Source organism: Vidua macroura, chromosome 2 (genome assembly GCF_024509145.1).
Source record: "Vidua macroura isolate BioBank_ID:100142 chromosome 2, ASM2450914v1, whole genome shotgun sequence".
Lineage (NCBI taxonomy): Eukaryota > Metazoa > Chordata > Aves > Passeriformes > Viduidae > Vidua > Vidua macroura.
This window is the reverse complement of record NC_071572.1, coordinates 38,933,755-38,956,795: the sequence shown is the minus strand read 5'-3', so window position 1 is coordinate 38,956,795 and position 23,041 is coordinate 38,933,755. Positions and strand designations below refer to the sequence as shown.

The 23,041-nt window shown below is 37.2% G+C and overlaps 1 protein-coding gene across 3 annotated transcripts in view; it reads left to right on the top strand.

Moving 5' to 3' along the window:
• Positions 1-23,041, top strand: part of PCCA (propionyl-CoA carboxylase subunit alpha) — a 272,572-nt gene that overhangs the window by 202,803 nt on the left and 46,728 nt on the right. For all 3 annotated transcript variants that reach the window (XR_008441592.1, XM_054004588.1, XM_054004591.1), the window contains one exon: positions 11,163-11,216. Coding sequence is in view for 2 of the 3 variants with exons in the window: in XM_054004588.1 (XP_053860563.1) it covers positions 11,163-11,216 (54 nt within the window). In the remaining variant the exon portion in view is untranslated. The remainder of the gene's footprint in view (positions 1-11,162; positions 11,217-23,041) is intronic.

Below are 23,041 nucleotides of genomic sequence, written 5' to 3'. Positions count from 1 at the left end.
ACTGAAAAAAACCAACCAACCAAAAAAACTGATCAACTGAAACAAAATAAAAAAACTCCCTCCTAACCTAATCCACAACAAAATCCCACATGGGGACCTACAGTAAAATGAGTCTCTCTCTCATGTTTGGATTGTGTGATTATTACACTTCTGGACCTTTGCAGTTTGAAAGTCACAGGGCAGTGCATCTCCCATGTAACATGTTTTTTTATGTGCTTATAAGGAATATGATTAGTTCCATGATTTGAGAAGATAAACATAGAAAACATCCCAAACCAGTGTGCCTCTAAGAAAAGAGGACTGAAAAGCTTAAAGTGGTTGTATTTTCTTTTCTTCTGAACACTTATGTCTTTGAAACCAACTCCACACACCAGAGAATGCTTTTCTAAATGTAACCTCAGTCAGGATTTATATATTTGTTGACAAATTATTTATTTACAAATATCTATTGATCCTGGCAATAATGAAAAACAAATAAAAACTTACTGAAAATATTTTCTACATACAACAGTATCTCTTTCTTATACATTTATCAGTGATACAATGGTCAGATTTCTCATAATTTACAATGAAATGCATGAATTTAGTTTTTCATTTTTGCCCCTGGTAAATTACCCAACAGGAAAATACTATTTTTGCTATGATTGAATTTGACTGCAACTTGAAAATAAAAAATTATTGTATCTTTCAAGGTTAGTATTGCCTGAGAGTGAAATTTTCATTATGTTCCCAAGTAAATTCTGGACTTAAGTTCTGTAGATTTCTTGGGAGGTTTATGCTAGCTTCAAGGAGTGTGTATATCTAAAATAATTTTCTATTTTTAGGTGTGTATTTTTTTTATTATTATTTTAATACTGTTCCATTTTGGTGCCATTTTATAAAATACATTCCTAATTTTGAACAGGAAAAAATACCAGTGTATGAATCTATAAAACCTGCCTAGGTGAAAAGCATTTAGAATGGATAACTGTGTTCTCAAGACCTCATTGCAAAATATATTACTATATGACTGGATCTATAACTAATAGTAGTAACACCATTTAGCTAATAAGAGTTGAATTGGCAAAAATTATTTTCAAAATTAATGATCATGTGATCTGAAGAAGCTTTCTTCTAGGAGCTGAGCCAGCAGTAGTGTTACTTGCACTCCCTGAGTATGACCAAACCCTATGAAATACTGCAGATCTAGCCACAGCAACACGCAACGAGCTGACTGCATGGTATCTAGCCAACAGAATGTGGAATACGCACATATGTTGTTTCCTTCTCAGATTTTATCTGCCTTTGCTTTTAGCAAAGAAACTCAGTAGCTTGAGAAGTTATTAATCTTTTAATGTATATATGTAAATTTATGGGAACCTTAAACTTGACCTCTCATAGTCGCTCACTGGAATCAAAATTGGTTTTTTGGTTATATATTTCTGTAGACTTGCCCCACTGCAAGAACCAAATTAGACAAGTGTATTCCTGTAGGTCAATTTGTCTCCAAAAGCAATTGACCCCTGAGTCTTGAAGTATCTTCTTTCTGCAAAACTTAGCCCTAGAGCCATTTAAGCAACAAATATGGATGAATCAAATAATTCCAGCTGTGCTTTATTAATTTTTCAGCCAATCTAATTTTTCTTCATAGTTGGTTTCATTCTTCTAAATATGCTCAACCAAATACGATCTTTGTGAATGTTGTATTCCTTTGAAGGTCGGATTTTTGCACCTTTGACTCAATCCTGCAGTCTGGCCACAATCTAGCAAAGCACTTAAACATAGAAACAGGGAATAAAGTATTTTAAAATGTTTTGGTTTGGAATATATTTATGTTCTTATAGTGTAGACATTCAAATTTTTCCATATGTGTTGCGTGTTTAAAAATAAGTAGTTAGCATGCTTCTGTATTTTCACTCCTCTGCTAAAGGCTCAATGAGAATTACAGCAAAGCAGAACACCAACTCTGCTGCAGAGCTATGAAGGGCCTTTGAGTTTAAAACCCACATTTTCTAGGACAGTTTCTAGAGAATGGGACCCGAGTGCCTGTGGAGAAGTATATGCCCTGGTCACAGTCTGTCTAGGGCATACCAGGGCACAAGAAGGATGTGTGGCAGCCCCCCTCCTCCTGCTTTTGTTTCCTGTGTGAGGAAGCCCATCTGTGTGCAGCAGATGGGAGCTGCAGAGTGCCTGGCCAGGTCCCCAGATGAGAGTGGGACCAGAGCCCTGGGGTGTACTGCAGGTCCTGTGGCTGCAGCATAAGGGCTCTGAAATCATTGTGCTGCTTTGGGTTACTGTGAAATCCATAGGATGTTATACAAAGTGGTGAAGTGGTGAAAACTTGGGATCATTTGAGCAAGAGACTTCTGAGATACAGTTTCCAGGGGGGATGGGAGTGTGGGCAGACCCCATGGCATTTCTTGTAGTACTCAGATTTCATCATGGGGGATTTTTTTGTCGCTGTTTTTAGTAGTTTCTCAGCATTTTCTTTACTTATGACTAAACTGTACCTCTCATTTGGTGAGGCTGAATTTTAACACATCCTGAAGTGTAGGATTTTGTTCAGCAAGCAAATGACATTTTCTTGTACAGAAATACTTCACCAAAATGGTTTTCCATACTTGTTTCAAAAGATTTTAGTGACTCAGAATTTGACTTACACCTAGCTATTACGAATTTGGACTTTGCTGAAAATCAAAGAACTGTAGGAATATAGTTCCAATACACCTTCCTTACATTTGAAGGGATTGGGTTTTATTTAATTGCAAATGCATGTTTTAAATACTCATATAGATAAAACAGGATTTGAATATGATATTACCTTTTAGGAAATATTTCGAATATAAATGAATGAGTAAATGAGGGTCTTAATGATTCCTGTGAAGAGTGAGTGGAAAAGTGGAGGTTGATTTGAGTTGTGGAAAAGACAAATAATAATTCCAGTGGAAACGGGAAGAATGGTGGCTCGGTATGGTATCCTGGAAAGTAACAAGTTGGAATAAAGACAATAGGCATATTTCGGGACAATTAGGGCATTTTTACTTCTCTGTTTCTCGTCCCTTATACAAGTGAGCTAGATTTCAGTGAGCCCTATGCACACAGAAGTTTTCTATGACCTCTTCTGTCTCCCAGCATGAGCTGGGGAGCAGGTGGAAGGAAGGAATAAGCTGTCTTTTTCCATTGAGTTTGAACATCTTCTATTCCTCATGGGAACTAGAATCTAAAGGGACCTCAAGATAAATCAAAGAATCCATGGAGTCCAGCAGATGGGCTTGAACCTTAACTGCAGCTCTGTCATTACTAGTCAGGTTGCAAGGGACAACCTTCTGCTGGGACATTGCACAGAAACACCAGGTATCAGCAGGGTGGGCAGGTTGTTCAAGATAAAAATGAGTCTGAGAAGAGATCCTCAAAGCAACAAGTGCTTGTGTTTGGGCAAGTTCTCAAAGACCACCCTGCCAACCACTCAGATTTTGAGGCTGCTCTATGGTAATGCTACATGGACAATACAACGGCTTGGTGCTGTTGAATGCTGTACCTTCATTGAGCCCACTATCAAACACTCAACTCATCCTTCAATACCTTTTACTTGCAGGTGGTTCCCTGTAGCAAAAGGATGCTGAGCCAGAACCATAGAATTGTTTCACTTGAATTATTTGTCACCATCTTTGCCAAAGTTTTTGTACCCCTTAGTTCCATCTTATGCACCCAGCCTTTTCACTGCCAAGCTGTTGGGCCCACAGCTCTGCTATCTTGCTGTTATGAAACCTTCTACCCTGTAGAGGTAGTGTAAGTATTCTGCCCAGACCCTAGAAAACTTTTGTGGCTTTTGGCACCTTCAGCAAAGCAATTCTACACTAGCACTGATGATACCTCCTTTTTTGTATTTCCTGGCTTTCAGAGAATTAGTCTCAGGTGAACTGAAGCTCTGTAGGATGTAGTGAGAACTCAACTGGACAAGGTCCTGAGCAGTTCAGTATCACTTTGACATTAGCCTTGTTTTGAACAGGGAATATGACTACGTGATTTCCAGAGGTCCCTTCCAGCATAACTGTTCTGTGTCTCTTGGGCATCCCAAACTCTACAGTAAAGACGTCTTTGTCAGTCACAGCAAGGCGTAATTAAAAGAGTAATGGAGTTGCTAAACAAGAACATGATTCTGTAAAGCTGAAATCATCAGTCTCAAGCTTCAAGTGTTTTTGTGAATGAAATAGATGAAGATTTATCAGGGGAGCTTTCTCTACTTAGTGTTGAAGGGAATTCGGTGGTGGCATCACTTATTTTTTCATTTAATTTATTTATTGCATCAACAGTTGCAGCAGGAGTAGTATATTCTGCATCCTGGGGTATGACAAATATAAGTGCTTCTCTGATACAATGCTTTTTTAGATTATTATTTTGGTCTATAATAACAGAAGAAATGAGAATGCTGTAAGTTATGAAGTCTTTGTTCCAGGGAAATGTCTGACAGGAGAACAAAGCCTTTGCCCAAGTATTCATTTCCTACAACTCTTTAGAGACCTTTTTCATATCTGTAATTTTTTTACTTTTGTAAGAAAAATTACCTTTTTTTCATTTTGCTGTTTTGAGATCTCAGATGTAATCTGTGATAATGATATGATACATTATATAGGTTTTCAATCTAAAGTGCCATTACCTCAGAACATTCATTTTCTTAACCCCTGAAAATTATTTTGGGAAGGTTTAGTGAGCAGTGTTCATGACTGCTTGACAGTCCATTTTTTAGTGCTGTGCAATTACTGCACATACTCTGCTCTTGTCCTTTAACCATGACTTCAAAATTAGTCTTGCTATGTTGTCTCCAGAAGGGGGACTCAGAATTATCTGCAGACATTTGTTTATCCTATACCCACATAGCTGTACTTTTGGGTAGGGAAAAGCCAGTGTGAGCCCCAGCACTGAATTCCTGATGGCCCACATTGATTAACCTCTATATTCAGGATGAATATAAGGATTCTGTATGTGTCCAAGGAACAAAGCATTGTGTTCAGTCACTGAGAGACATTGTTAGTTTTAATGATATCTAAACCCTGAAAGATGAGAAATGGTTCTCTTGAACACAGTAACACATCAGAGAGCAGAGGGGAAGGAAGAGGAGGGGCATAAGAGTGAGAAAGGACTCTGGATCCTGTCAAGAATTTTTCTCAGGGCAGTAACAGACATTATCAGATCTGGAATCACATGGCAGCATTTTGACTGCATGATTCCCCCCTTATAGGAGCAGGATGTATCATGGCATGCCAAAACAAGGGTAAAGCTTCCAGAAGTTCTAGTCACATTATGATTCAGTGTAGTAACAGCAAAAATTTAGAAGTTCACAGAGAAGACTAAATGCCTAATGATTGTATTATTGTAAATCTCGGGTTTAAGTAAATGTCCTTTAGATTAATTCTTTACTAACACCAAATAAACAGTATTTCCTGTGGAGGCTTTTTTTTTTTTGGGGGGGGGGTGGGGTGGGGGGCTGCATTGTGTGGGGTTTTTCGGTTTGTTTGTTTTGATTGTTTCTTTTTTTTGTTAGTTTTAAAACCTGTCATCTGCTTCTTTGTAACACCTACCTGTCTCAGAGGATTAAAGAAACACATGAACATACTTAGAAGGCACTCTCTGTATATGTAATAGCATACCTGCAGTGGTTTTAATATTAAAACAAACTTTGCAAAAAGAAGTTACAAGTAAGTCACATTGGATATCCCATAAAGAAATTTTGGGAAGGATCTGTGTTTCTATTTTTCTGTTCATGGGAGGACAGATATTCCCAAGTCATCTACTGCTGAATCCCAGGCATTAAGAGAACTCTTAAAAAGTAGTGATATGGTGCCTCAGCCTCTTGCACCTGCGCAATTATCTGTGTGGACTGATGCCCTATAAGCCACTCACATTTAACATTATTTAACATCTGTATTTGTACTGTTTGGGAACAGATTCCTTTTAGTCCTTGGAAAGGGACTAAGGTAGCTTGCAACAGCTGCCAGGGGAGGCCAGTATTTCAGCATTCTGGCAGGATTCCTTTTAATGGGAAAGACTGCTTCAGCACAGTGCCACTAACATCAGTCTCAGACATCTCTCACAAGTCAAAACACTTCACATACAGCACTTGATCATCTCTTTCCCCACTGGATGACTGCTGCCCTTGTAAGAACCTGGGAAATGTGGACATGCCCTGATGAAGAACAACTGACTGAGGCTTCTTTTACTATAAAGTGTGAACTGAAACTGGTAATGGCTAAGGGTAGAGCAGTGCACAAAATCAGGCTAACTTCCCATCTGTAGTTTAATGCTCTAAGGGGAGGCAATGATGGCACCACCAGCGCAGAATGTTAAATTGTGAAAAAGTGGGGTGATTCCCAAAGTGGAAAGGCTTGTGAGGGTGAACAAGTCTTAATGTGCAGTGCAATATAGACAGACTCCAGCATACTACAAATCTTGGTCACATTGCTAGGCTGGGATTACATCCTTCCACTGGGATTTTGCACAGTGCAAAGGCAATGCTGAAATGAAGTTCTGCTTGCTAGAATGAGAGGGAAAATGAGACTGGTAAGGTCAAATCAATCACCCCTTTATTGTTGAGAGGATGACTTAAAGGTTTCACAGCTATTTCTGCAGCTTTTTCCTCCTTTCTCACCCAACCATTGGACTCCAAAGATAGGAGTGACATGGGTGTGGAAGATGGAACTTTGCAGATGTCCAAGCACCCTCATGTGTACAAAATCTCATAGATTAAGTACTAGCAAATGAATCTGTTAGAACTTTACAAGGTAAAATAGTGTGGGTTTTTTCCCGACTTCCCTATGGTGGGAGTAATTTGTTTTTTAATTAAACCTCTCTGGGGATGATTCTGGCCTGTATTTTGTTAGGTGGAATTTTCAAGAATTTATAAGTATTGACCAAAAGATAGCATCCTCCATTTGAAATTCCTAGCATAAGATGTTCAGAATTTTTGTTAGTGAACAGCTGAAATGAAGCAATAGGGGCTGGGCTGCAAGAAATTCTGCATTCTGAAAAACAGCACAATGCTGAGAAACTACCAGTATTTTGCTCAAAATTTAATCTGTAGCCTAGCCATAAATTTTCTGGGTTTATAATTTTGGTTTTGGTTTGGTAGTTTGTTACATGTTGTTCAACTGGGAATGTAGTCATGCCATAACTTGAAAAAATTGCAAAAAATGTTGGCTGAGTGACAATCTATGCGTTTTCTGTCTCTAGAAAAAAAAGAAATGGTCTCCATTTACTTTCAGCAAATAAAGCCAGTATATAGTAGTTCAAGATAATTGTGTTTGAGACGGTTGTGTATCTATTTATCTTACTGCCTTTGCCAGTTAAAATTAATTCTGACTTTGGGGAATATCATTACTTTTTCACTTGTAAGCAAAGGAAAAAAAATGCTTTTGGTCTGTTGGAGTTTCTTTGTTTTTGTATCATTCCTTCTCTGCAGCTGCTGCCTTCCAGTAGATTGGAGAGTCTTAAAGACCATAAGATTTGTGGAAAATATTCTAAGATCTTATTGTTGTCTAATAATGTCAGTTAAGAATATCTTTCAGTAATATATATTTTATGTTTTCTTGAGCTGCTTTATTCTTCTTCATGTAAAGGTGGTTATTATTTTTATCTGCTAGTACTCATCCTATGCAGGTTTAATGCAAAGCTGATTGTAACCCTACTGCATCTTACAATGAATACATCATTGATACCCAGCTAAATGGAAATAATTTTCTATGGCAAAGCAGAAGAATTTGAAGTCATAACTCACTACCCTCTTGTCACTTACTGGGATTTACAGATTAAAATGATTATTTATGAAATAACTGTGGTATAGCATACACGAGATAGAGGAGGAGAATCAAACATATTTTGTATGATTGTATACATTTTTCTATTTTTACATATGTGCATAAGCATTTTGTTTGTATATACAGAGCATATGCAGTATAACATACTGTAACTTACGTATGTAAAAATACATATAATATTTATGTAACACTCACACCCATTTGACAGCTTTGAGACTGCAGATGGATTTTTTAAAGTTGTGATTTTTTTTTTCAGATTTGAGTTAGCTTGTTACTTTTTCATAAGGAGAAAAATACACTTTTAACTCACATGATACTAATTAGGTTACTCTGAAGCTCTGTGCACTGAATCAACCAGAAAAGAAATTGGTTATATCTAAGATTGCACAATTTATGTCAACAATGTAATTTTACTGTATTGGCAGGTAAACACATGGGGGTGTTTTGTCTTTGAACAAATGATAAATTTCCCTTGCCTTTTTGCTGTAAACCTCCTAGCAAATAATTTGCAATTTATTAGGAGAGCAATGACAATGCATATAATTAGCTATTCTCCATTGTTACCTCTATTTGATTACTTTCCTGCTATCACATGCAATATGAAACCATCTATTATGAGGTATAGAATATGTAAATAACTAACTTTACAAGAGAAACTGGAGATTGGTCCTTTTTCTAAAGAGGTGGGAAATAAAAGAATAATTGTTAACCATGTCCTTTCATTTTCTTGAAAACATCAATTACACTTACAAAGCCCAGAAACACAAGCCTGCCAGTGGAACAGAAATAACTCTTTTCAGAAAAATCTAATCACATCTAATAGCTGAAATTTATTTACTGTAATTTGAAACATTAATTATGATAATGTTCTGACTTCTTTTGTAACACAGTTCTCAAAGCCTGGTAGTTCTCTTTTTGCTGTAACACATGTTTTGTGGCTTGGAGAATTTCTCTGTCTTTCTTCTTTTTGTTTTTTTTACATAAACCTCAGAGGGAAATTTCTTCTTCCCCTCTGTTTCTTAACTATTTTCTTCACCTTCCCCATTATTTTCCCCCCACCCTTGTCCCCTCAGATGTTGATTTAAGAGATGGATTTTAGTGCTTATACTGACTTTAAATGCAGTTGACACTGAATGTAATGCTTTTTTGGACACAGCAAACAGTTGCAGTGGGAAACTGCTGTAGAGGGATACCAGTATGCTCCAACAGTGTCAGGGCAGTAAAAATGCTGCTGATATCTTTGTCTTGTCTTGAGGCAGAGGCTTTAGAAGGTGCCTTCTTTATATACATATTTATTTGGCTTTATTAAAGTAGTTATTAAATTATTTTTGGAAGGGCTTGGTTTTTGCTATGGTAGCTTATTTGGCAGCAAGTAAAGAATATCTGTGTGAGGAAATACTTTAATGATTTGCTTTTCAGTTGTGAAAAGTAAGTCAAGTTGTCAAGATACCTGGCTTTACTCTAAAAGCCTTTAAAGAAAATGACAAAAGGGCCTCTACTTTTCATTCTGTTTTGTTTTGTTTTTTAAGTTGTGTTTTTATGTGTGACAGGGAGATTAGCCAAAAAAATGGAATTTTTATTAGGACATGAAAAGGTCTCTAATGACCCTTGAAAGTGGACAAAAGGGTAGCACAATAAGTGACAGAACTCTAACGAGGGTGGAGGGCATTCCAGGAAAAAAAGAAATTAAATCCTTTAATTTTTTTCGGCTTGCCATTTTCTGACAGCTTATCAAATGGTTGGGACTTGTTTGTTTTGGCATGTGGTTCATTCATTGTAGGCAGCCGGTACTTTGTTCTTCTTTGTGGTTTCCAAAACCTGATTGTGTTTATCCTCGACTGTGGGAAAAGTGTATATTCCTGTTTCCTTTATAAAAGTAAACGTCAGGTTTTGTATGAAATTTTATTTCCCATATTTTCCATTCCATTAATCATTATTGTTGAAATATTTCAGGCTCTGGCACATCACCCTTTGTTTTCATATGATTGTACAGATTGCAATGTCAGTGTGTGACCTGTTAAGTCAAAAAATAAGCATGTTTGGACTATAGTAATTATTACTTCACAAAGTGTGGCTGAGGAACATGCTCCATTAGTGAAAAGGGACCAGGATTTAATTTATTGCTATTAAAATTGTTTTGGGGGAATATCTAGTTATTGTTGTGCAGCGCCTTCTCATTTGGTCAAGACAAGACTTAGGGGAACTGTGATTAGGGCTCTTCATATCCCTGGAGGTAGCTGTAGAAAGGAGGGGAATAATCTGTGTTTCCTGTGTGTAATGAAAAAGACTTAATATGAGAGATTTAATATGAGTAATACAGTTTGAAGTAAGGGTTATTTTAATCAAATATTAGGAAAAAACTTCCCAGTAAAGATGCAGAGCACTGGGATAAATTGCTTACGGAGACTGTGATATTTTTGCAATTGAAAGATTTTGAGAATGAGTTAGAAACGCATCATTTGGGAGTGACACTGGTGTGTTTTGATTCTGCTGGGAGTCTTAGGCTAGATCTCTCAAGATTATTTGCAGCCCTGTTCTTATGATTTTTTGTCTTTAAAATGCCAAAGGCTTCTGTGTAGTTCTTTGCAGTAATACTCATCTTCTCAGGTCAGTGCTTCAGTACTTTTATGTACACTTGGCATTGTGCAAAATGAGGGCTGTGTTCCTTCAGTTGGGACCTATGTGGGCCAAAGCTTAGACAGAAGGAACAAAATGTGAGGAAAAACCTTTTGACACTGAAGGAGAAAATGATTCACAGGAAGAAAGAATTCTTGATACATCTTGCATATTTAAATTATGTTTAATACTGTGTGAAACCAATAATATATTTTCTCTTACATTGTCTTGCGGCTTACTGACAATGTAATATTTGAAGCCTCTTTAATAACTTCAATCAACTCCTGAACCACAGTAGGTGACCAGACATTTCATAAGGTCATTTTTTTTTTTCTGTTTTCAAAGTAGCATCATTGGAGGTTTGCATTTTAAAAAGAGATTAAAATGTCTCTCATTAGGAGAGAATGAAGATAATACAAAATGTGAGTAACAGGAATACAGAATCACAGAGATGGCAGAAGCCTCATTATTCATGACATTCGAGCACAAGGTTGCTCTGTGTTGTACTTGGCCATATTTGCCTTCATTGTCCTTCAAAAATAATTTTTATTGAGTTGACTGAACTAAAACCAAAATCTGAGATGAAGTTTGATTTAGACTTCCAGTACTTCTGTTGAAGGAAATTATTTTATCTGCTTAATATATAGATTTATGTATTAAATTATTTCTGGTTACTTCATAGTGATGTGACAAAGAAAATGGAATGGTTACAAATTTTGAGTTGCTTTAATCAATTCTTACATTTGTGTTTTTCAGCGGATTTCTCGGAATGCCTCTGGAGAGACAAGCATTCAGTTTCTAGGCACAGTGGTAAGCATGTAATAACTGTGTATTGAAAAGAGTTTAATTGGTAGAAGAGTATCATGTAAACAGAAAGTAGCTAAATTACACTTCTAGTACATTTGCTTGTAGTTCTGGGGGTCAGTATTATGTGTAAATATTCTGAGTTTAGTAGGTGAATATAGGCCAGCTGAAGCTAACTACCAAGGCACAATATCTGTGTTCTACCTTTCTGTTGATGCAAGACTGCATCTATTTCACTTAGAAGGGATCTAAAAGTAACTGCTTGTAGATTTGTAAGCTTATTGTAATATAATGAGGTTAGGTGCACATCAGGACAAGTCTCACTCTTCCTCACCACATCAACTTTCTGATCTCTATTGCTTCACCATATCACATACCCCTATATCCCAGAGTGGATATCCCAGTAACTGTATTAGGAAAACTGTTCAGTAATGCAAAGTACTCTGTTCTTTTCTGACTCTAACCAGATTTCATAGCGCTGTAATTCTCTCAGATGTTGCTTGCTGGATAGAAGTATGCATAAAATCCTAATCAGATTTTATATCATTAGACAGAATTTACTCTATAAAATTGTTCTATGGAACAGTCTTGTATAATTACAAGTTTTGTGTTAGGTCATGGATGTTTATATACTTACATGTGATTGAAGCAACTTCCAGTTTTGTGATTTGCATGGTTAAAATGCAGCCATTGAATTTTACCAAGTTCTATATGCATCTAAAAATAGTTCTGAAAATGAAATAAAATTGAAGTATCCTCTAAAGTAAGTTGTCCTGCTTGCTGCCAGTATATTTCACTGTAGTGATATTAACAGTGAAAAGCCTAGGAATGAAACATTCCATTTAGAATTTAGTCCTAACATCTTTGTGCACTATTTGTTTTGGACACAAGTGGATTAGGATTGCATATGATCATGCTTTCATTCTACTTGTGATTAGTTCTTCTGCAAATCCTATGAAGCCACTGTTGGTAAGGTGTAACATGGTAAGGGTAAACTTAACAAGAATACCTTGCATTTATGTTTTTACCTTACATGTTTGTTTCTAGAAATGAAAAGTGCCCCTAATATTTTTTACTTTTATAAATACATCTATGTGTATGCATATTTATTTATTTGTCTTAATCACAAGCAGAATAGCAGTAGCATAAAGACATAAAAATGAAGTTTTGTTCTGCATTATTGTATTTATGATGATGCTTCAGCTCTGGAGTTGCAACCTGTGTATGTGAGATTGCTGCTAGGAGGCTGATCAGATAGTCTTTGTGTGAGAAGAAAATAGTTACTCCAGGTAGATAAGATATAAACACAAATGCAATTTAATTACACTGGCTAGATTATAGTTAATTTCTCTCTAAGTGGGTGCTGTAGCAGGGAAAATGCTGATTGTGTATTTAGTGACATTAAATATTAAAACTGTTGTTCAAATTAGATATGAAAATATTTTGTATTCTTTTGTATGAAGTGCCCAGCAGTCTCACTTACAGACCAGAACTCATGTTCTGGGCCTTGTGCAACAGGAAAAGATTATAAAAGAGGGAATAGAATTGATGTGCTTTTAGCATTAAGAAAAATGATGATGAAACAGCTAATGGATTGTAATATATGTTGGATCTTACTGACTAGCTCATATGTGTTTATTGAATCATAGTTATTTGGGGAAATCAAGTTTGTGATTACAACTAAAATTCTCAGGAGGACTAAACAGAAAAGCCTTGAGTGCTCTGAGATTTTTTTATTTAATATAAATTATGCATGTCTTGCTGATCAAATCCAGAGAGAGAACTTCAGCAATCAGGGTAGAGAAACAGTAATGAAGTCTGCTTCCCAGGGTTTGTTCCAATACCAGTTTTCCCATAGAATCCAATCTGTGCCTGTACTTCTCTCAGTTCTTCTAGCCCGCTGTCCTCCTTTTCCTCTAAGTTCTGCTTTTTCATTTGTCTTTGCTCATTCAACATCCTTGTACTGTTCTGATTTAAACTTAATATGCTTAGTTTAGGTAATGATAGGAAAGATACAATAATATCCACTACAAATTGCTGCATATATAGATACACAGTCTGTATGCATGTACATGAGCACACACAAAATGTAAATGTTCAAACAAAGAAAATGTTGTCTTAATGAAGGCCCTAGAAATACATTTTGAGTTCACCATTACTTATCTCTTATTAAGCCCTTGCTAAGTGCAGTTGACTTAGGAAGGGTTTGAAAGGAAAATTTAGCAGAAAAAGACTCTTGATTGCTCATTATTATTTTTATTATAATGCATTGTTATCAACATAATAAACAGCTTGCAAAGTTACTTCTCTACTCTATTTGTTTTTTTAATTTTTTTTTTTAGTAGCAAACAAAAAGGACAACTCTGAGCATTCTGTGTTCCTTTTGATCAGGGCAAATGTTGATGGCACTCCAGTGGTACCAGGCAGCACTGTGCTATGGAGTGTACAGACCACTGACCTGTCCAGCAGAATATATTTTTAGCACCAGCTTGTAAGGAGCACAGTTTGCTTGGCTTGTCAGGAAGGCATCAGCTTCAATAAATGGCTTCACTTGATTTTTTGACATTGGGCTGTAGAAACAGCTCTGCTGCTGGATTTTGACAAAACACAAGCCCCTGCTTCAGGAAGGCAACTGACACTCTGAGGGGAAGTGAAAGCTGTGCTTCTCTAGTAGAAATATCCTGTCTGTTCCAGTTAGTTAGGTGGAGGACAGAGAAGACTGCATTGCAGATGAAAGACAACAGTATAATATGAATTTTGCTGCATAACATATGGTAAACATCTGGACAGTAAGATGAATGTTTCTGTTAGTGTAGCAGCATATTTCTGTTATTTTAGAGGAGAACAGGAAAAATCATGTTGCTTTCTCCAGTGATATCATAGCTTTGAGTGCATATTGTTAGCATCACTTGGGGGTCTACATGGATTTGTAATAATGCTTTTGTTTGTTTCTGACCATGTGTAGAAATTCATTGCTACTTGAGCATTTCTCTTCTCTCCAAATTGTAGTGCCATTAGATAGCTTATTTTCTCCAAATTGTTTTTTGATAGAGGGTTGTGAATCTCAGATATGATAGGGACTCATGCTTTTGGAAGATGTACGAGGATGTTTCTGCCTGAGGAGCAAGCAAGTTGTAATTGTAAGAAATAGTGGTTGAATGGGAAATTGCACTGGTTTGGTTTAATTTTCTTGTGAGGATAGCATTTTGAGTCCTCACTAAATTAATGCAGAGGAGATCCTGGGTTATTGCTGTAATTGAGATTTTACAAGAGTTTTTGCTCATTTGTCCCCTCTGATGAATGTCACTAGATGTGGTGTGCTGATGGAGTCCTGCTATTTTGCCACTTCATACTAGATTTATTTGGATAGTGTATTTATTTATAGCATTGCCATAACAACAAGTAATCTGGTTATGCTATATATTGTACAATGAAAAAGGAAGCAAGATTGTACATGATTCAGATTAATGTCCAAAACTGTGCCCAAAAGCAAGAGTGCAGGAAATAAGGAAGCAATCCTTTATGGGGGGTCTCCTGTGTTTATGCAGCTCACAGAAGTAGGTTTGTCAAAAACGTAGAATCACATAAACATAGAATTGTTTAGATTTTAAAAAGATCTCCAGGATGATCAGTTCCAACCATTAACCCAGCATTGTCAAATCCACCACTAAGAAGTGTTGTCACCAAGTGCTACGTCTACACATCTTTTAAATGCACCCCTTTCCTGGGCAGCCTGTTCAATGTTTGACTCCTTTTTCCATGAAGAAGTTTTCTCAAATATCTGATCTAAACATCCCCTGGTGCAGCTTGAGGCAGTTTTCTGTCATCACTTGTTACCTGAGAGAAGAGACCAATCCCCACTTGGCTACAACCTCCTTTCAGGCATTTGTAGGGAGTGTGAAAGTCCCCCTGAGCCTCCTTTTGTCCAGGCTAAACAACCCCAGCTCCTTCAGCTGCTCCTCACAGGTCTTGTTCTCTAGATGTAAAGATCATCTAAAATAGATACATAAAATCTATAGAAAATCACTAAGATGTATACACAGAGCTTCTGCTTCAGCCTCTTGCAATTCAAAAAAACTGGATGTTTGAGTACTCAGAAGACCAAAGTCCACCCTTCATTCCTGTCTTTCTAATTACCCTCCATTTTCTGTTGCGTCTTTTGTCTTTTCGTTCCACCTTCTGTTCTCTTACGTGAGAGGAATGTTTTTGGCTGGCCCACTGCTGGCCCCCGTCATTTGTTGGTTATTCAGGCCTCTCAGCGGGACTTCAGCAATGAAATACGTCTGGGCAGGCAGCCTTTAACACTAAGAAAGCTGCGAATATATAGAGAACTGCAGATTATTGTGCAAGTGTTAAATGTATTCTAGACTGTGTGTAGAATTTGAAATAAAGAAGTTGTGTATGTTCAGATAATGAGCAGCCTGGCTCCATCACGTCCCTAATGCCATTGTCAGCTTTGGGCTGCAGGCCATGCTTGACAGTGATGCTCTGCTGACCCAATGGATCACTTTCCTCAAAAGAGATGGTCCTATCCTCTTCTCATCGTTCGTGCTGTTTCTTTGATCTTCTCTAATATCATGACAGAAATATAAGCAGTTATTCTTTTTCCTCTGAGGAGCAATGGAAGAACATATACATGACATACTGCTCAGTAATAGGGGAACACAATATAGGAACCCACATGGAATGAGTTGGAATTACTCAGGCTTAAGAGTCAAGCCATCTTTAGGTGCTTTCTGAGTTTCCTAGCACTGTTTTCTTGATTCATGCATCTCACTGGAGGTTTCTCCGTTGCTGATCGCCAATGGAGTGCTTTTTGCCACCTTTGATTTACAACATATTTGAAGTTTTGCTGTGGTAGCTTATGCTCACTTATGATTAGCCTGTTGATACTACAATCCTTTTCTTCAGCCTTTTTGCAGACCAATTAAAAATAATCCTGAGATCCACCACTGCAGCCAGATCTACAAATTCCAGGTTGAGAATACTGTATTTAGGAAAAGTAGTCTCTGTCAAGCCCTTGCCATACATTTTAGCATAGCTGGCATATATTCTAGTGCAGTAGTAATCACAGTCAGTATTAATGAGTTTTGGGTTTTAGCTACTTCCAGATAGATTGACAAAGGGAAATTCCATATGCAATCAGGGTTATTAGTTCTGTTAATGGCAGTCAGAAATGGAGAGCTTTACGTAAAGGCAATCCTCAAAATCCTTGCCCTTGCTCCTGTCTTACTCTATTTTCTTATTTAAATTATGTATCTAAAGTAATCTTAGGAGCTACAGGCCCATATACTAACTTGCTGCTGATCCCACCTTTTGCTCCCTATTGCCATGTCTTACCTGCTTTTGCTTCAACAGCAAACTTCCAACTTTTTGTCCCATTACTGAGGCTTACAAATTGTCCCGAAACCCTGCAGTCTCTGTATAATCTCATCAACAGACGGCTTCCTCCTCCTTTTCTCCTTCTCCCTGTGTTCTTATAAAGCTTTGGCCGTATGAGTCTGATTCAGCTCACGATAGGAAATGTTTAACAACCTGCTTCTTTCACCCTTAGAAATCACTGCAGTTCTTAACAAGTTCTTTTCTTTCTTTATGCTTTTCTTTCTATATGCGACACTTCTGAAATTAGATACTGAAGATTTATGCAGCCTTTCAAACACTGGTTGAAGACCTGCAGAGGTTACAAAGGTGGTATTTATTGGAATATATAGAGTACTAACCACAAGAAAATAAATATAGGCCAGTAGGTGTTTATTTTGCAAGCTAATGTCTTTTTTAAAATATTTTTTTACTCTTCCTATTCACAAGCCTTAAAATTAGGGTCCCTGCTGATCTAAAGGGAATTGTACTGTTGTATAGGTTTTATTTTCTTTTCATCCATTTTCCGAGGCACTGTGAACCGCAGTGCTTGTAGTAGTAGAACTATCATCGGTGGCATTTCAGTAGTGCAAAAGGTGTCAACAGAAAAAGCATGCAGTTTTCCTGAAAACAATAACTTCCTTTTGAATGTGGATGATGAGAATCCTAAGACTGGCAGCACAGTATTCTGTGGAAAGTGCGTAACTCACACAACAAGGAGTTCACTTGGGAAAGTTGCAACCATCATTAGGACTTAGTAGTGAGAATTGTTCCGGTTCATGAGGTGTGAGTGATCAGGTGCAGTCACACAGCTGCATATGCTGTTCACATTTTGATTCTCTTATATATTATTTGCATGTTTTAAAGCAGAAGGTATAGTGAATATATTAAAACTGTCCACTGTGTTTTTGAGCAAACTCAAAAACACCTGAGCGATCTAGAAATACCAGTGTTACCAAAAGCCATGTTCCTAAAATCAGAATAATCAGACTATTTTGAAAATCTTGCGCTGGATTCCTTTGGAAAGAGAAATAAGAAGGTACTTGGAGTTCTTTCTGAATTTTGCTCCTGTGACTTAAAAGAAACCAGAAGTGACACAAGTTCCAACAGAACAGCTTGTAGTCTTTGCCTGACATCTCTGTGAACAAGAGGCGGTGGTGCTAAGGTGAAGCTGAAGATGCATAGGTGCTTGTTGGAGACCTAATTGGCTGCTGCCAAATCTCCCTCAACTGGACTATGGATTTTGGATTTTTTTCTGTAACAGAGCTAGTGCTCTTCAGAAGACTTGTGAAAACATAGCTGTGGTACATGTGGGTAGATGAACTTAGCTTTCCTTTGAATTAATTTGGCTGAAACTGATCAACAGTTTAAATAGTGCAAATTGGATAAGGAGCTGGGAATGGGGATTGAGAGGCAGAAATCTGCATTGCAAGCATTGTGTTCTTACAAAACCAGGATGAAAGTAGGCTATTGCATTTAGATTCTGATGTTTTGCTTTTTGCTTATTCATTTTTTATCTTGGTATTTTATCTGTTGTTAATTGGATTTTTAATTTGCAGGGAAAAAAAGATGTCATAAGGATTTCCATGAACGTCCTTAATGTTGGTGGATTCTACAGCGTGTGTGCTATCTATAGTATAGTGGTCTTTGTTTATAATAAATGAGGCCCCTCATCCCTCAGAAATAAGCAATGGAAAAGTTAGGATTTTTGATTTTCCATACTTCTTTTGGCAAGTTTCTTTCTTACTGAGCTCAGTAACATTTTAAGGACAAGGACTGAACTTGGTTGGTTAGCCTGTTACTTCTTGGAAGACAAGTGGACAGGTTGCCCAAAGGTGTAACACAGATGATTTACTTTGGTAGACTATGATTTACCACTGAAATAATTATTAATTGCTTAATTTGGCCAAAGAAGTGTTGGTAGATTTTTCTAAAGCTGTATCAAGACTGTTACCTAATAGTGAAGATGAGCATTTTCTTATGAAGATGTTTACTGAACATACATGTAGCCCGTGTTTTTGAACAGCCTTTTGATGTCTGCACCTTTGGCATATACCCAAGAACTGTTTAGGAGGTATTAATTTATATGACTTCAATGCTTAACCAGGAATCTTAATGAAACAAAGGCATAATGAAGTTAGTAAAGCTAATTTAAGTCTCTGAATGTAAATTTTAAATGAAGTTTTTATTGATAATAAATATACTTTGTTTCTCATTAGTCTTCTAGGCTTCAGTGGTAATATCAGTAAAATAAACATGTTTTACAAAGATTTAACATTAAAAATGCTATTAATATGACCCTTGGTACACCAGCACAATTAGATTTCAAAGTGAGCATTTAGGATGTAACAGCGATTAATGACAACCATCGAAAACAATTTTGAACTCCATCAGTTTAACTCAGGAGGGTAAACTTAATATGATAATTTATCTAGTTGAATTGTATCAGCTTAGCAGGAAAGTATGCAAATATGTGACCCTTACCTAGAATCTAAATGGATGCTGTGCTGATAGATTTATCAGTTCCATTAAAGAACTTTAGGGAACTTTGGAATTTCAGCAATTGTTCCCTTGGAGGTTGAAAACCAAACCTGATCTCATACTGGGACCATTCTGGTCTGCATATTTCCATAATTTGCCTTTGCTACTAATATGACAGCAAGACGCAAATAACTGTTTCTAATAATATCAAATGGAGTTGTGGAGGACAGCATTTTAATGTAGTAAAAGACCTCCCCGTGGGGTTGTTATTGCCACTATAGAACAGCAGTTACACAGTTGCAACAATAGTCTCTTAATTGATTCGTTTAATTAGCAAGAGATGAAGCTTGTGCTGCATCTTGTCATCTGTTATCATGGGGGCGGCTACAGAGAGAATCTCTGCATTTGTCACTCTATACAGTCAGGTTTAAGCAGAGTAAAAGGCATTGCACCTATGGATGTGAGCTTTGGTGGCAATGTTTTGTGAGTGTGCTTTCACTCACGTTTTCAGTGTGTGGACATGTCTGCTTTAAGAATCTGCATGGTCTCTGGGGGAGAATTTATGACAAAGCATTGTTTTACTGGGGGAAAATCTTAATCTAGCCATGCCAGGCATTTCTAACCTAAATATGCAAATCTAAGTATTATAGGAATGGTGGATTATTTGGGGCATCACTGTTGTAGACTAGATTTACTTGGAAGAAATAGGGTCAGATTAGTGAAACCAGCCATCTGCCTTGTGATTGCTTTTTCATGGCATTTTTGTCTCCAGACTAGATAAACAGTTACATGAGCACATGGTCCATGGTAGGGAGCATGTGTAAAAGGGGGAGTTTTTCTGTGGTTGGTTTTCCGCAGAGTAGTTATGAATACAGATACAATGCTTTGCTTGTTTCTGGGAGATGAAGTAATTTTTTACTGAGATCTACTTTATTTACATTTTAAGGGTATGTAAATAAATATATTTGAAAGACATATTTGGAGCTTCAGTTTCATTTTTCTCTTCTCCTTGGCTTAGCTTTGTCTTCTGTTCAAGGTTATTCTTCCTTATGGAAGGAAATATTTCTAGAGGAGGACAAGCTTCTTGTTAAATGCTAATTAAGAAAATGAAGGTTAAGTTGGCATGCTTCCATTGTCATAACACTGACCTAAAATAAGAGATCTCGTACTAATCTGAAATAAATTAAAGGGGGAAGCAAATAATTCTGTGCACGTGAAACACTTGAGATGTCTTCTCATGGTTTGCTTTTTAAATGCCTGTGCTTTGGGGTTTTTTTTTGTTTGTTTTTGATTTTCCACTTCTGTGCTGTAGTGTTGGACATGCCATCTAATTTTGGAATACAATGGTCCTGTCACTCTGTAGCAATATGCTGTCAGAGAAGGCATGCTTTTTAGGACAATTTAAGTGAAGATTTAGCCCACTTATCATTAAAGATCCCATGGTAATTTCCACAAGGTTCTGAGATTGCTTCATATTCTGAGAGTCTTGGCCAAAGTCCACTTTGTGTAATTACCTTCTGTCTGCACAAATCCCTATTGCAATTTTAGATGTGTCTGGTATTTTTCACTTCCTGTCCTAAATAGTGAAAATATTGCTACATACTGCTCATAATTACTGTGGGTTATAGCCTAGGTTCAGATAAGGAGATTACTTAATGAATTTTGCGTTCCCATTGTTAAAACAAGGGAATATGTAACAAAAGATGAGTAAACAGCAGGATATAAATTAAATCCACAAACTGATGGAATAACTCTAATTTTTTGACTGTTTCACTGCATTTTGTCTGTCTCTGAGCTTAAGTATCTCTACTGCTAGGACCATCATTGAGGAAAAGACTAACTCTCAGACCATGTCAAAGGTCAAACTTAACAGACTGCATGGTTCTTTGAAGCAGGTTAGAAACCAGTGTGGGGCTCTAAGTGCTGTTGTCATGCGCTCAGTTGACTTCTACATGGATTTCATACGTTTTTGTTCCCATAGCTGAAACCCTTGGTTGTGTTAAGATTTGTCTCTTAAATTGGTTTCAGTTCCTCTTTCTGCATGCTTTCATGAACTCCAGAATGTATTTTCAACCATGCTGTCTTTAAAATGGTCCACCTCTGTGTTGCCTTGTTTGATAGAATTTATTGCCTTCTACTTGAAGTTAGTGTTTTCATCACTAAAGCCGTCTATGACTTTGTTGTATGCCATGTCAAATCTTTTTACTGATATTTCATTTCCTCTTTCTAGTAATCCTTTCTTTGTCTCTTCTGCCATATTTATCTTCTCCATCTTTGCTCAGATTGCTTCTCTTGTGTATTTCCTGTGTCAATTCTTCTAGACATACTTGTATTTTGGGTTTTTTCCCCTCTAGAGAGATACATGGGGTGAGAAGAGACATAATAGTATTAATCTGACATCAGCTTTCATATCTTTCTCTAAGTAGCATTTAGGAGAAGAATAAACTTATTGCTATGCATCAGCAAGTCATATAACTACTGGAGTTAACATATAAGTATTAGAGATGGAGGGGGAATACCAGGGACTCTTGTAACACAAAAATTGTTCCTTTGTTCATTAATTTTATTCATAGCATGTAAAATCTAAACTTTGAAGCACTTAAAATTTTTCCCAGTGTTCATTTAAAGCTCTTGGCAAATAACAGGGAAATTTATCATGCAGGAAAACACAGTTTATTTCACTTTCTTATGCAACTAAAGTTTCACATAAATTCTCTTCTGTGTAAAGTACATTGCAAATGATGTGAATGATGTTTTAAGAAAGATTCTGTACATCCCTAGTTATCTGAAGGACAGCAATCCATGCTGCTGCAAGCACTCACCTGGTACAAGCAGCCAGTCTCCATCTTTGTTTCATTCATGCTATTTGATATTTATAGTCCTTACCCACAGCAAGGCAAAGGAAGGTGAAGGACAGAGCAGTGGTAGTAGGAAGTATCATGCTTTGTGTGACCATCTCCCAAACACCAGTCTTATGGCTTGGAGAGGTGCCATGTTGGCAGGGTGCACAGGAAGTATTCGCATAGCAAATTGTGTTATGAGCGGCAGAACCACAACAAGGTTCTTCCTGCATCTAATGGTGCTTGATCGGGGGAAGGGAGAGAGAAAGGGGAGGTCAGGGCGATGTGGATGAAAAGGAATGGCCCACACTATTGTAAGGACAGTGAAAACAAACTGCCCCTGTGCCAAAGACCTTCAGTGTATGTGGCAGAGTAGTGCTGAGTGGGCCACGGGAATGTTCAATCAAGGCTAAAAAGCCCTGTGGGTAGGAAAGCTGTGGTAATGTCCTGTGTTTCCACTGTAACTCCTACTCCTCCCTGCCTTAGAGCAACTTCTCTTGACATGTCCTCAGAAGCAATTTTCACTTGCTGCTTTCTTTGACATCAGCTTTTATATGAGGAAAAACAAAGATGTTTGAGTTTTAAAATACTTACATTAGTATTCTGTTACAAGTCTTTGGGCGTTCCTTGTTTTTTTATGAGCGTTTTCTGTTGTTTTGTTGTTTTTTTCTCCCTAGGTTTGTCTTTTCGTTATAAAGGAGCTGCAGGGAAGCCCCCCCTTAGCTTTGCAAGTTCCAAGCCCACTGTTAACATTTAACAAATACTCAGCAAGCAGAACAACCCAATGTGCTCGCTGTACCTAAGCCAGATCTGGACACTTCATCAAGAAGATCCCAGCTATGTTCTGACAGGCATTTGTTCCACAGCCTGACTTTGATGCATTGACTGAGAACAAGAATACATGATAATGGAAATAGCCTTGTTTATGGTATCAAATGGTGGCTTTTGTCAAGCACAAACTGTACTCAGGTGTCCTGTAAAGCAAAACATAACTTCTGCGAAGTTACGAAGCATCTCAAGATGCTAGAGAGACAGTGAATTTCTCCACCCTTAAAGTCATGCTGAAGGCAAGATGAAAACACAGAACATTAACGTTTCCTAATTTATCTTCAGTAACCAAATAGAATTGCAGTGTTACATGTGGAGTAACTG